At 42.8% G+C, this 14,950-nt stretch overlaps 1 protein-coding gene across 1 annotated transcript in view; it reads right to left on the minus strand.

The window, feature by feature from the left end:
• Window positions 1-14,950, minus strand: part of TAOK2 (TAO kinase 2) — a gene marked incomplete in the record, with an annotated part of 2,530,163 nt that overhangs the window by 271,075 nt on the left and 2,244,138 nt on the right. Inside the window, 1 exon segment of the mRNA XM_044086327.1 lies at window positions 9,392-9,574. Within this exon segment, the coding sequence (XP_043942262.1) occupies window positions 9,392-9,574 (183 nt within the window).

Genomic DNA, 14,950 nt, shown 5'->3' on the forward strand with positions numbered 1-14,950 from the left:
TGGAGTAGAAAAGACCCTCTTTGCAGCCTCAAAAGGCGAAACAGGAGGACATCAGATCCAAGAAGACTAGCTTCTTGATTGTAGCCCCTCCCATTCCGAGGGTAAGACCTCAGAGGTGGAAGCCGGAACCTAGCTGTCCGGTGGAGAGGCTCCGAGGTGCAGATAGCTCCGAAAATCTTGGGAGTCAAATGCAAGACCTTGGATCTGACAGGCAGGCTAAGGCTCTGGGAGCTCTCTGGATCCAATGAACCGGAGCTCTAAGGGATGACTTTGGATCCAAGTAGGAGGATATCCTTAGATCCCAAACTAACTGATCCAGACAACTCAGACCCAGGGACTCTGACGCTACTGTGGTAGTCAAAGGAGGAACCTGTAAAGAGGAAGTTAAAGACATTCGGATCTCCCGGCCCTGTGGTAGGAGCAGAGGGAACTCCAATCTGTCCCTGCACTAAGAGGGTCTCCCTCGCCAGTCTCTCCATGTCTTCCTCAGTTAGGCTGCTGCATAAAACAGTAGAAAAGGTAGATGAAGATCAGGGGAGCTCCAAGAAAGGTGGAAGTACTCTATCTGGGACAGGGTCCAGGGAAGAAAGAGTACCTTACTCTACGTAAGGGTTAAATGCCAATTTTTGCGATATCGGATCCAATAGCTTAGGATCCAATAATTTAGAACTTGTCGGATCCTGTTTGGAAACATCTTGATCCGAAACAGTTAGATCAGATGATTCTGAGGCCTTCAGATCCATAGCTGAAGTGGGATCTGTGAGTTTTCATTTCTTATGATCCGGGGTTGAGACCGGATCTTTTGCAGATCTTTTTCTCAAAAAATCCAATGTAGAAGATGAAGAGGAAGGCCTTGGAGAAGAGAATTTCTTCGACTTAACCTCTGAAGAACTACCTTCAGAAAATGCTTCTCTGAAAGTGGTGGGAAGAAGGCCTTTCAATATGAGCTTATTTTTTCTTTCCACTAAAGCTCGAGGATTGAAACTATGCCAGATAGAGCAGTCTTCTTGCCAGTGAAGAGGCCCAAACAATAAATGCATAAAATGTGGGCATCTTACAGAGGCAATCTATGCCTACATTTTATGCATTTTTAAAACCCTGCTGGCTTTTCCAACATTTGTAGAAATTATTGAAAAGTGCCTAAACAGAAGAGAGAAAAAATATTTTGGAAGGCAGAAGGAAAGGGGGAAATGGTAATGAAGAGCTACCAGGTTAGAGGAAGAGATACTAACTGTATCAGCTGTGCATGCAAGTACAAACTAAGGAAGAAAAATTCAAAGGTATTATTATTAAAAGGACTGAAACTGAAAGTAGGGTAAAGTTTCTGATAAGGAAGACAATCAGCACTAAGGAAAAAAACTATGTAAAGAATACAATTGTCACTTATCTCTATGAAGCTTGAGAGGAGTAGTAGTAGATCACGTATTTTCTCTGGGTTAATTGGGGATGGTGCGTTATGGGTAAGGGAGAAGCTTGAGAGTTCCTAGCTACCATGAGCTTTAGCAATGGCAGAGTCAGATCCAACGGATCAGATATGAACCCATCAGTTGGGAATGAATGAAAATTTACATCATCAGGTAATATGTTTAAGTTTCTGTAAGACTTTACCTTTTTCTTGAACAGACAAACACAGCAGCATCAGAGCAGCAGTCCCAAAGAGATTTTTATTAGACAAAACAGGATCCAGCAAGTTGGCCTTAATGTCTTGAGGTAATGATTGCAGACAAAGGCAAGAATAATGCCTCATGATAGACCCAAAGGCAGCATCTCTTGAAGAGGCATCAGCAGCATCACAGCTACACTTGACAGAGTGACAAGTCACTTAACAGGTAGAACATAAAGCAGCAAGGGCAGAAGATTTTGCCTCAGAATCAGGGAGATCAGAAAGAACCTGACAAGCCTGGGCAATCACAGCCAGAGCATATCTAGTCACATGGGTCTGGTAATTGATGGCCAGAATGGACAAAGCAGAAACAGTATAAACCTTATCAATTCTCTCCAGTATCCCACTATTCTTATCTGAAAGTAGGAGCTTGGAAGGCTTGTCAGACTAACACCTCAGATGTGTCAGAAAAAAGACACAGAGAAGACGCTCTTCAGGAACCTTATAGGACTTGTCAGGTTTTTTTATAGCAGGAAGATGAGAATCAGGAGACTAAGAATCAGCTATAAAGGTGTTTGTTCATAATACTTTTTCTGGATATCAGACACTCCAGAAGAATCTCACTTAAAGTATTCCATCATTCTAGATATAGTGTCTCCAAAAGACAAGTCCTCCAAAGGAAGACTGAGGACTCTCAGACTCTTTTTCATCAGAAGCATTAGTCAAAAGTGAAGACATCTGGGAAGAGTAGGACAGACTATGGATCCCTCATCTGAGGAATCAGGTTCCCTAGTCTGTTTGGAAAGAGTAGAGGTCCAAGGGGGAGTAGGAGGCTTCAGGGGCATTAAGGCATTAAATGAGCCAGAGTAAACTCCTGACTTTCATATGAGGATCCTTAGGGTGTACAGAAGTATGCACAGTCTTCTCCTTTTTCTTGGTAGGGATGTTGGCCCTAACAAACACCGGGGGTTCTGACCCTTGCAAAATTCAGTAAGAGTACCTGGAACCTCTTCCTTGACCAGAACCTGCAGAATCCCTCTAGGGCCCTTCGAGATGATCAAGGGTGATTCCCCCTGACATCCAGAGCAGACCCTTGCAAATCCTCAGGGGACATGCGAAAGGAAGGAACCATGCCGGCCTCTGACAGGGTCATGGCAGAGGAATTCAACGTAGACACCAGACAGCCTAGAGAGCTATCACTTGTTTCTAGAGAAACGTTCAGTGGCTGCTGAACAGCTAAAGAATCTGGTTGAGATTTCTTGGCTACCTTCTTGCTTAATGGTACCTTGAGGTTAGAAGATTCCACCATGCTACCTTGGGCTAATAGTTTAAGCCTATGGTTCTCAAGACAGATGGCCAGGGATGACGTCAGACTTCTTGGACATAAACGGTTTACAAATACAACAGAACGTATGGTCATGTGAAGTACACAGACACTATTCATGATGATCTTAATGGGAAATCTGCCTCCCGCACTGACATTTTCCCTTCTTGGATGACAAACTCTAGGTAACAAAAAAAGAACATGTCTGGAGAAAAATGAAAAAAGAAAAGAAGACCCCATAGGGGCACTTATCTGATGGCTAGGTATTCAGCACAGCAAAAGGGTATCCAAAATGATGAGCCATGATGGCAACTGGATTAGTGGCAAAGACGTTCTGGGTAACTGTGTCCATACGTCACATTTATGCCCTACGTCTTGAACATGGAGCATACGTGTGATGTATGGAGTATACGTGTGATGTATAGCACATAGGATGTCCTTCAAGGATGCATCTGCAGTCCTTACAAATGGGTTGTCCTGTCGTCAGGCAGCCCTTCGGTCGGCCGGATTCCAAAGTCTGGGTCTGGCCTCGGCTGGTGTCGCACTTCACCCGACGTCATAGCTGCAGTTCTTCGGGTATAAAGGCATCAGCCGATGCCATTTTCCTCAGTCTTTCTTGCGCGTGGCCGAAGCAGAAGCTGTTCGCAAGTGACGGTCGGTCAGATCGAGAGATTACAACTACCGAATACTACTTGGAAGACTTCTAAAAAGCTAAGTACCCCGTTGGGGACTCTTTCTTGCCTCAGCCGATGTCAGAAAAAGTGAATAACTGTTTAACTTGTGGGAAACAAATACCTCATAAAGATTTCCACTCTTACTGCTTACCTTGTTTAGGCCCAGGCCACGACGTAGCAGCTTGTTTAGCCTGTGCTTCTTTCAACCGACGGACGCTTAGACGTCGGTCGGAGTTTGCTGAACAGTTTTTCAGCTCAGATTTTGCGTACATAATGCCGTCGGATCCTCAGACTTCACAAGTTGTTAAGAAACGCAAAGAAAAGGACCAACACTCGCGGTCCACGGTTTCGGCCGAAACCGCGGTTAAGCAAACCGCGAGTGTCTCGGTTTCGGCCGAAACCGAGCAAACGGTTCTATCTTCAGCCGAATCCATGACTACTACCGAGGCCCCTTCTAACCTCGTTGAATCGGCCTCTGAAATTCAACCTGCTACTGTGGTTTCACAAGAATTATCGGACACCATCCCTTTGGATGTTTCAACCCCTGCACGTGGTGCTGCTAGGCCGCCTGCAGCCATGTCCATAAAGGCCTTTGTCAGGGCTAAAGCAGCCAAAACTTCTAAGTCTGTGCCTGTTAAGCCCCCCTCTCACAGGCCCAGTTCCAGTTCCCAAATGCTCACTCTGGCAGAGGATCTCATCTCTTTAATAAGGGGATCCCAACCTCATCCAGACAGGGCCTCTCAACCTCCTCCAGAAAAGAGACCTAGAGCAGAGCTCCCTGAGCCAGTGTCCTCAGATGATTCTTCTGATGATACAGACAATACAGACCATCCAGAGGCTCCTTTTTCTCCTTATGAAGACTCCGATGCTGAGGAATCGATTCCTTCTGCCTCTCCACCAGAGGAATTTTCCTTTGGGGAAACCTTACATGCCATGAGAGAGCAATTCCAATGGCAGGGCAAGATTTCTCAGATTCAAGGAAAAGGCTTAGGACTTTTTTGCATTTACCACAACATAGGCCTTTAGCTATACCTCCAGTTCTTCCTGTTGTAGATGATGCATTTAATGATGCTTGCACTGCTCCTGATACTTTGCCTCCAGCCCCTGCTAAGCCCGATAGGTTCTACAGGGTCCCGGGCACGCATCACCATTTATACAAGGCTCCTTTTGCAGATCCCGAGACTATCTCCCAGGGGCCTAAGGCAGTAGCCGACCTCAGTTAAAACCCTCTCCCTCTGAAAGGGAATCCAGGTCCTTAGAGAGATGGGGTAAAAAAGTATACACCTCTGCTACTCTCTCAGCTAGGGCATTGAACTGTCAGTTTCATATGATCCAATACCAGGAGTTTATGCTTGATCAGTTAACTAAGAAACTGTCCTCTGATGATTCTTTAGATAAGAAATATGTTCTAGAAATGGTGCATAACATTCAGCAGGTTAGTAACCATTCTTTAAAATGTGGCTATGATGCACTGGAGGCTTCCTTTAGATCAGCCATGACTGGCACAGTTATAAGAAGGCATGCATGGTTGAAAGAACAGGTCTTGGCATCATGTTAAAGCAAAACTATTAGATGCTCCTATGGATAAGGTCAGTTTATTTGGTTCTCCTGCTCAGCAGGTACTGAAGAAAATGGAAGAGAAGGCAAAATCTGTACAAACAGTGAAAGATTTCTTACAGGTTCAGCCTCCAAGGTTTAGCAGGAACTGGCCTTCCAAAAATTGGTCCTTTCCAGACTCCTCTAAAACACAGACAGGCAGGAATAGGCGTTCAAGAGGCAGAAATCAATCCAGAGGAGGTGCCTACAGGGGACGTCAGTGGCAAGGTAACAACCAGCGAGGCACAGACACAACTACTACCACTGCAACAGGACAATCACAGTGACTTGGCTCTGGCACCGCCTACCAGGGAACAAATAGCAGCACCCTTAGGCGGAAAGTTAGCCTTATTTTCAAAAAACTGGCACTACATCACAAGAGACAAGTGGATTTTGCAAACTATAGACCAAGGCTACAGGTTTCATTTCCATACTTTACCAGAAAAAGAGGAATGCCAAACCTACCACCAAATCAAAAGACAGAAGCTCTAAAACAAATAGCTCAATTAGCAAAGATGAGAGCTGCGGAAAGGGTACCATCTATGGAACAAGGAAAGGGATTTTACTCCAGACTATTCCTGGTACCAAGAAAAGAGAAAAATTGGAGGCCTATTCTCGACCTGTCCGCTTTAAACACATTCATCATTGTTCCAAAATTCAAAATGCTGACCCTACAGCAACTTCTTCCCATGCTGGGCAAGGAGTATTGGCTGGTGACTCTAGATCTCAAGGAGGCATACCTGCACGTCCCCATACGACCAAATTGCAGAAGATACCTCAGATTTCTTGCAGGATCAGAGCATTATCAATTCTCAGCATTGCCCTTTGGCTTATCTACTGCGCCCAGAGTGTTCACGAAATGCCTGGCATCAGTAATCGCTCACTGCAGGCTTCAGGGAATCCAAATATATCCATACCTGGACGACTGCCTGATACAAGCGGACAACAGAAACAAGCTAACAGAAGACTTACAAAGAGTCATTTGCTTACTGCAAGCCCTGGGATATACAGTCAATATAAAAAAATCAAGACTGATACCATCCCAAAGAATAACCTTCTTAGGTGCAGAATTGGACACAGTAAAACAGATGGCATTCCTAACTGCAGAAAAACAAGAACAACTTCCTCTCTACTTCTTGGCATTAACAAAGCAGAACAAACTAACAGCAAGGAAAGTACTACAGGCCTTGGGCTTCATGGCATCCTGCATAATCCTGGTCCCTCATGCCAGACTGCATATGAGAAAGCTACAGTGGTACCTGAAGAATTTATGGTCTCAACACAGGCACAGCCTAGAAACCGAAATACCACTAATTCCATGCCTGAAACAAGAGTTCCTATGGTGGGCTCAGGCATGCCAGTCAAACCCAGGTTTGCCCTTCCACAGCATTCAACCAAGCCAAACCATCACAACGGACGCCTCAGACCTCGGCTGGGGGGCCCACATGCTGGACAAGTGCATACAAGGCCTATGGACTCCAGATCAGCTGCACCTGCACATAAATCAAAAGGAAATGCTGGCAGTAAAACTAGCAATCCAGAATTTCAGACCATTCCTCCAAGAAGGGCAGTTGATGATAAGGACAGACAACACCACAGTCATGTGGTACATCAACAAACAGGGAGGCACTCATTCATACCCTCTATGCCGGATGGCACTGGACCTATGGAATATGGCTCTGAGCTACAACATTCAGTTACAAGCAATTTTTGTACCGGGAAAAGAAAACATCCTAGCAGACATATTAAGCAGAACTACCTCGGATGCTCACGAATGGATGCTACACCCGGACATCTTCAAGGTCATCACAAGGAAATGGGGACTGCCACAAATAGACCTATTTGCATCCCCACTCAATCATCAGCTCAAGAAATTCTGCACAAGGACGTACCACCCACTTGCTTGGAAGGTGGACTCTCTATCCTTCAGTTGGAAAGGCCTGACAGCATATGCATTCCCACCTCTTCCTTTGATGCACAAGGTGCTATTGAAAATCAAAGAGGAACGTCCAAGGATCATTCTGACAGCTCCAGACTGGCCAAGACAACATTGGTACCCATTACTGAGGAGCATGTCTCGGGGGAAAATGTGGACACTACCCCTGATTCCTTTGCTGTTAACTCAGAGTGGCTACAACACCCTGCATCCAAACCTGAAAACTCTGCAGCTGACTGCCTGGAACATTACATAAGAGCAACTAACCCAGATTTATCCCAAAGGGTTAAAGACATTATCCTTGAGGCCCGCAGACCTTCAACAAGAAGGAACTATGCAGGAAAATGGAAAAGGTTTCTCATTTGGAGTACTGAAAGGGGAAAAGATGTGTCAAAGGTAGACATTGCCAACATCCTGGAGTATTTGGCAGAGCTTTTCCATACAGGCCTGTCCTATTCCTCCATCAACATACATGCATCAGCTATTTCTGCAGAATACAGCTTCGATACCCCTGTCTTCTCGCATCCTCTACTCAGGCAGTTTCTGAGAGGAATTAAACATGTAAAACCTCCTAGGAAACCAGCATGGGACTTGAACTTTGTGCTAGAAAAACTGACACTCCCCCCTTTCGAACCAGCAGCAACAGCAGATCTTCAACACCTATCCTGGAAAACTGCTTTTCTACTGGCAATTACCTCAGCAAGAAGGGTTTCTGAGCTACAGGCTTTAATGGCAGTACAACCCTTCCTAATCTTCCATCAAGATAGAGTGTCCATGAGAACAAATCCTACATTTATGCCTAAGGTGGTATCCAGAGTGTCTTTAAACCAGGCTATCCACCTACCTACCTTCTTCCCCAATCCACAGAACAGGGGGGAAAGACTGCTGCATACTTTGGATGTACATAGACAGTTGCGCTACTACCTGGACAGAACCAAGGGCAATAGAAAAACTGACCAGCTTCTGGTAGCATATGCAACAGGAAAGTGAAGGAAAAGCAATTTCAAAACAATCTCCAAGTGGATAGGAAATTGCATCAGATTCTGTTACTCCTACCATAGAAAGCAAACTCCACAGAACATAAGGCCTCATTCTACAAGGGCTACATCCACTACCACAGCTTTCTTACGAGGAGTGGCTACCAAGGACATTATAGAGGCTGCTACTTGGACCTCCGTGCATACATTTGCCAAGCATTATAACTTACCTTTATACTCTAGATCCCGAGCAGGGTTTGCCACTGCTGTTTTGCAAGGGATCCTAACTACACCATAATTTCTTCTTCCTCCTCCCCTAGTTTGGCTATGGTATTCTACCCATTTGTAAGGACTGCAGATGCATCCTTGAAGGACATAAGTACAGTTTTGTACCTACCATAAATGTAGATGTCCGAACAGGAATGCATCTGCAGTCAGGATTACCCACCCTCCTTCCCCTCTGTGGTATTCCTAGGGTATTTGCCCATCTAATAGCTAGCTGGGGGGGATCTCTTATGGTGTATTTGTTTGTATATATGTACATACATGCTTATTTTTTGTTTGCCTTCTACTATTTGGAAACATTGGCATTTATCCAAAATTTAGCTATCCAAGAGGGCAACTGGTATCTGGGGCAAGAAACACTGAGGAAAATGGCGTCGGCTGATGCCTTTATACCCGAAGAACTGCAGCTATGACGTCGGGTGAAGTGCGACACCAGCCGAGGCCAGACCCAGACTTTGGAATCCGGCCGACCGAAGGGCTGCCTGACGACAGGACAACCCATTTGTAAGGACTGCAGATGCATTCCTGTTCGGACATCTACATTTATGGTAGGTACAAAACTGTACTTTCCTGACCCAGGGACTCAACAGACTTGCCCATACATGTCAAGCAGAGCACCTCTTTGGTCCTCTTCAAAAGGAACCTTGACGATTGGATGGGAGACAGGGAATTCACCCCAGGGATCACGTTAGTTGCCCTGCTAGACAGGGGTCCAGGGAATTAAATAGTGTGGGAAGAAATAGCCAGGGAATTTTTATGGCTAGGCTTGTACAGGCCTTAGGGCCGATAGCCTAGTACTAACCTATGAACATACAAAATCTAAAGGCTTGGTATACTGGCTGGATGTTGGGCTATCCTTGGCAAGAGAACCCTACAGTGAAGAATACTGCAGCAGTGACATCAACAATGACTACTAATAAGTGCTCCCAGTGATCACAGTCTCTCCTTCTATCCTAACTCGAGTATAAACAGAAGCACAGAAAGCATATGACCTACTCGTTGCTCAAGCAGTGCTCGTCGTATAGAGACCCTCTGCTCTAGCTCCTTTGTCTCCCGATCATGTTGCGACTCTGTATGCATTTTGATTTTGCTCTGGTAGGCATTCAACAATTCCAGCTCCTGCTGCAGCTGCATTCTGAGCACCTGGTACTCTGCCTCTTGGGTTTCATCCAGACGTAGCTGAAACACATACAAGAGGAAAACAAAACCACTGTGAGGGCCGACATGCAGATTAGCACACGCACCAACATTCTAGACTAGCTGGAACACATGCTTAAACTACTACTTTAATCAGTTTTACAATAAAAATAAAAACACTTTTTACAATAACAATGTTCACAAAGCTAACATGAAAAATGTAATTTACGTGAAGTACTCACCATAACAGAATGTGATAGCTGACTCTAACCGTGCCTTTATATCTTTTGAGTTCCTTCGGAAAATACTGCTAATGTGAAGGGTGGTATTGTCTTATTCTCTCCACCCCAAGCAGTAAATAGTAGAGTCCCTGGGAAGGCTGGATAAAACCACTTTCAAATCAGAACATAGACAAACCCCCATGCATAAACTTCCCCTAGGTCTTTGGAGTCAAACTTTATGAGAAAAAAAATCTTGGTAAACAAAATTTGAAGTATGCCAGAAACAGCGTGCAGAAAAGCTTTGGTCTCAAAAGCAGTGTACTTTAAAATGTAAATCTCTGCCACCTACCTTAGCAGGATGTGGCAAAGAAAAAAAAAAACTCTCAGGGGAACTCTACTGCGCTACCACTGTAGTAGCAACAAGTTGATCCTACAAATGGGGCTGCACCATGCCAGTGAAAAGACATATACAGTATGACTATACCAGTACACTTGGCTTGATCCTGCAGACAAGAACAGTATAGTGTTCCAGTATTAGGCTTTAAACTTAGTCACTCTTCTGTGCAGCAAGCTTCAAAAAAGCAAATCAAATAAAACACACACACAAACACGCACACGCAAACAACATACAGCAAGAAAAGAGCACAAAATAAAGAGAAGTATCTAAATAATGGCAAGAAGGATGTTTCAGTCAGAAACTGTCATGGTGAGTACTTCGTACAACAGTAGTGTAACAGGTCATCCACCCTTTCATAGAATTTAGTCTGTCTGGCAGAATACCAACTAATATAACCAAATAAATGCATGCTCTAGCTAAAATTCCTTCAACAAGTGTTGCAGCAAAACCATCCTTAGTCTTAGGAGAAAAGTCCAATTTATGGTATCTGGCAAATGTGTGCAGCTGTGACCAGGATAACGTTTCACAAATGGCAGCAATTAAAACTCTTGAAAAAAGCCAAATGAGGTGGTAGCTCCCTTCTTAGAATGAAAAACCACTAAAAGTAGGCTAACAGTGTTCCCAAAATAAACTTTGGAAAAGCCAGTGTGCCTGCTTGCTTACAGGAATCCCCAGACAGCTTAGTACAAGAGAGAAAAAGACTATCCTGATCACCTAGTTCTGCAATGTAAAAGACAACTGCAGTGGAATCATAAGTATGTCTTTCTTCCTTCACTCCGGAGGATAAGAATACAAAAAGGAAGCTGAAATATCTGGTCCAATGTGACGCTCAAAGACATCCATCCCAAACATTTACTTTTTTATCAAGTTACTTTAATCTTTTGTATGTTTAACAAGTCTTTAATCGCTTCTTCACGGGTTCCTAATTGGTACTTTTGTTTGCTAAACAAGTTCCTTACTTCACAACTTATGTGAACTCTTAAATGTCAATGATCTGAAGTACTACCTACTTTTTTAATAAATGATTTTGTGCTGCTTTGTTATTCTATTTATTCTACATCCAACAGATATGCTCAGGCATACAGGAAGGAGTAATGGTCAAAGCCGCACTATCCATATGAAGGAATATACAGTGCAATGAAAAAGCATTTGCCTCTTTCCTGATTTCTTATTTTCTTTGCATGTTTGTCGCACTTAAATGTTTCAGATCAAACAAATTTAAATATTAGACAAAGATAACCCAAGTAAACACAAAATCCAGTTTTTAAGTGATGAGTTTATTTATTAAGGGAAAAAAAAACTATCCAAACCTACATTGCCCTATGTGAAAAAGTAACTGCCCTCGTTAAATCATGAAGTAACTGTTGTTAATCACATTTTGGGGAAAGCTGAATTAAATTCCACTAGCCACACCCAGGCCTGACTACTGCCAGACCTGTTGAATTAAGAGCTCACTTAAATAGAACCTGTCAGACAAAATGAAGTAGGCCGAAAGATCCCAAAAAGGAACACATCATGCCGCGATCTAAAGAAATTCCAGAACAGATGAGAAACAAAGAAATTGACATCTATCAGTCTGGAAAAGGGTACAAAGCCATTTCTAAAGCTTGGGGACTCCAGCGAAGCACAGTGAGAGCCATTATCACCAAATGGAGAAAACATGGAACAGTAGTGAACTTTCCCAGAAGTGGCTGACCTACAAAAATAACCCCAACAGCGCAGCAACTATTCATCCAAGAGGTCACAAAAGAAGCCAGATCATCATCAAAGAACTGCAGGCCTCACTTGCCTCACTTAAGGTCAGTGTTCATGACTCAACCATAAGAAAGAGACTGGGCAAAAATGGTATGCATGGCAGAGTTCCAAGGTGAAAACAAATGCTGACCAAAAAGAACACAGAGGCTCGTCTCACTTTTGCCAAAAAACACCTTGCTGATCCCAGAGGCTTTTGGGAAAATATTCTGTGGACTGACGAAACAAAAGTTGAACTTTTTGGGAGGTGTGCTTCCCATTACATCTGGTGTAAAAGTAACACAGCATTTCAGAAAAAGATCATCATGCCAACAGTCAAACATGGTGGTGGTAGTGTGATGGTCTGGGGGTGCTTTGCTGCTTCTGGACCTGGACGACTTGTTGTGATTGATGGAGCCATGAATTCTGCTCTCTGCCAAAAAATCCTGAAGGACAATGTTCAGCCATCAGTTCGTGACCTCAAGCTGAAGGGCACTTGGGTTCTGCAGCAGGACAATGATCCAAAACACACCAGCAAGTCCACCTCTGAATGGCTTAAAAAAACAAAATGAAGGTTTTGGAGTGGCCTAGTTAAAGTCCGGACTTGACTCCAATCGAGATGCTGCGGCATGACCTTAAAAATGTGGTTCATGCTCTGAAACCCTCCAATATGGCTGAATTAAAACAATTCTGCAAAGAAGAGTGGGCCAAAATTCCTCCACAGCGATGTGATAGACTCATTGCCAATTATCGTAAATGCTTGATTGCAGGTGTTGCTGCTAAGGGTGGCGCAACCATTTATTCAGTTTAGGGGCAATTACTTTTTCACATAGGGCCATGTAGGTTTGGATAGTTTTTTTCGTTAATAAATAAAATGATCACTTAAAAACTGCAATTTGTGTTTATTTGGGTTATTCTTTGTCTAATATTTACATTTTTTTGATCTGAAACATTTAAGTGTGACAAACATGCAAAAAAATAAGAAATCAGGAAGGGAGCAAATACTTTTTCATTGCACTATATAAGGCTCAAAAGCCAAAAGGGCATGTAAATGTAAAACCCTCCAAGCTAAAGTAACCATGAAAAAGACTGCCCCCCTACACCCAAAAGTCAAAAACTTCAAAGCAGTAGAAAAAGCAGGTTCAGGGAGTAACACTGTCATTCTTCCCAAGACAGTCAGAATCACAGATAAGAATTTTCCTAGGAAAATGAAGGTGGATCACTTCTGCTAGACAAGTTGCTAGCCCAAACAGGCAGGCAAAGCAGTACAGTGAATCTTGGAATAAGTGAAAGCTAAATCTGCAGTAAGCAACTGAGACTAAAACACTTTGCAAATGTACCTGAAGGGAGTAAAATTATTAGAAGCAAACCAATGGCACAACCTCTTCAATGGGTTTCTAAGATAAATATATGACATTTAGAACCTGGGAAGCAAAAAAATTCCCTATTTGCAATCAAATTTCAGCTCTAGGATGCGAGACAAAATGCAAAAAAATTGCTGTTTGCAAATACATTCTTTTATAATGCAAAAGATCCTCCTCCTTGGAAAGAAACTGAACAACCTAATGTTTGTCTCCCCAAGCAAAAAGTGTCTGAGTTGTCACAGTTAATAAGAAACCACGACAATTAACTGAATGGTTTCTGTTTTTTTTTTTTTTTTTTTTTTTGCTTATAGAAGGAACATCTTAACCATGAGACCTACAGGAAATAAAATGCATCCAAATGTCTGGTGTAGCACATGGGTAGCTGAGCAGTCTCCTCAGATAAGACCCTATTCTTGTCCTTACTTTACCGTCCAGCAGATCCTAAAAAATTAGGACTAAAATGTCACTGTAAATCCTGGCGAACTATTTCATTTAAACTGTTTGCTAGAAGACTGACTTTTCCCTGGCAGTCTATCATCAACAGTAAGTCAATGGAAAATGCCAGATTCCAAAGCTGCATGGTCAGCATGTAACACTGGTACAATATTAAATATGCACAACATGAAAGTAGTAGTGTTGGTCACTATTTGAACTACTCCTGGAAAAAGGGAATTCCTAAAGTCCCAGATCACCAAATTCATCATCATAATCTCTTTTACACCACTATACAATATTCTAATTGAGAAGAGGATCAAGTCCCTGAGCTGTCATGGCTTCCAAATGAAAATCAAGCCACAGTCAACTATGTCTATTATGAGAAAGAATATTAGAGGAGGAGACTTATCACATTTGCTGTAATTCTGACAGACATGCTGCCTCTATTACTTGGGTTCCTATATCCAGTGGTGGCCACTGTGTGGTCTAAGAGGTTACATGTGGTCTCCTAGGTGTGGCACTCTTGCCTGCCTTACCCACGTATATAATGTTCAAAAAAACAAGTCTCTGGATAATGGGTGTTTGTCTACAATTTACTGGTTCTGCCAAACAATCATAATATAAAATTCTTACTGATGAGGATCTGCTTAGCTTTTTAAGAGTGGGGAAAATACAGCTGTGTAAGTGAACACTGACTGTTATGGTAAGTTTAAATGATGAGCATTGCAGCAACTTTACCCATACGGGTTACATCTTGTGAAGGACATGACCAAGCACCTAGGAAATGCAGTTCTCCAGCTTTAGGGGTAATGTACACTTTCCTTAGGGAAAAATAAAAAAAAAGTGACACTATTTGTAGAAGAATGACAGACACATATGCATTACTAAATAGACTGCTGTCATAACTTCTTATGTAATATTCATGTTGAAGATCACTTTGCATTTTTATTAAAATAAGAAAATAGAATTCAAGCTGGCATTACTTGTTAAAACAAGGGATGACCGCTTTTGCCATTGTCAGAGTTTCAGACAGTCCAGAATATCCTGACGTACCACTGAATTTTCCTGATGTGAAGTCTGTTCAAAGAAATGATGAAAATTACAGAAGCCATGTAACACACAATACTAAGAAATTTGTTGGCAGATATCAGACAATTCTTTGGAGGAAGAATATAGCAAACATCCCTGAAGAAAATATTCTCTGTAAGAAAGGATAAGAAAAGATTTTTTGCAAGTTCAACTTTGAAACCCCACACTGATTAAAAGTTTA

The sequence above is a fragment of the Protopterus annectens genome, chromosome 10.part0 (assembly GCF_019279795.1).
Source record: "Protopterus annectens isolate FY-2018-M chromosome 10.part0, PAN1.0, whole genome shotgun sequence".
NCBI classification, from domain to species: domain Eukaryota; kingdom Metazoa; phylum Chordata; order Ceratodontiformes; family Protopteridae; genus Protopterus; species Protopterus annectens.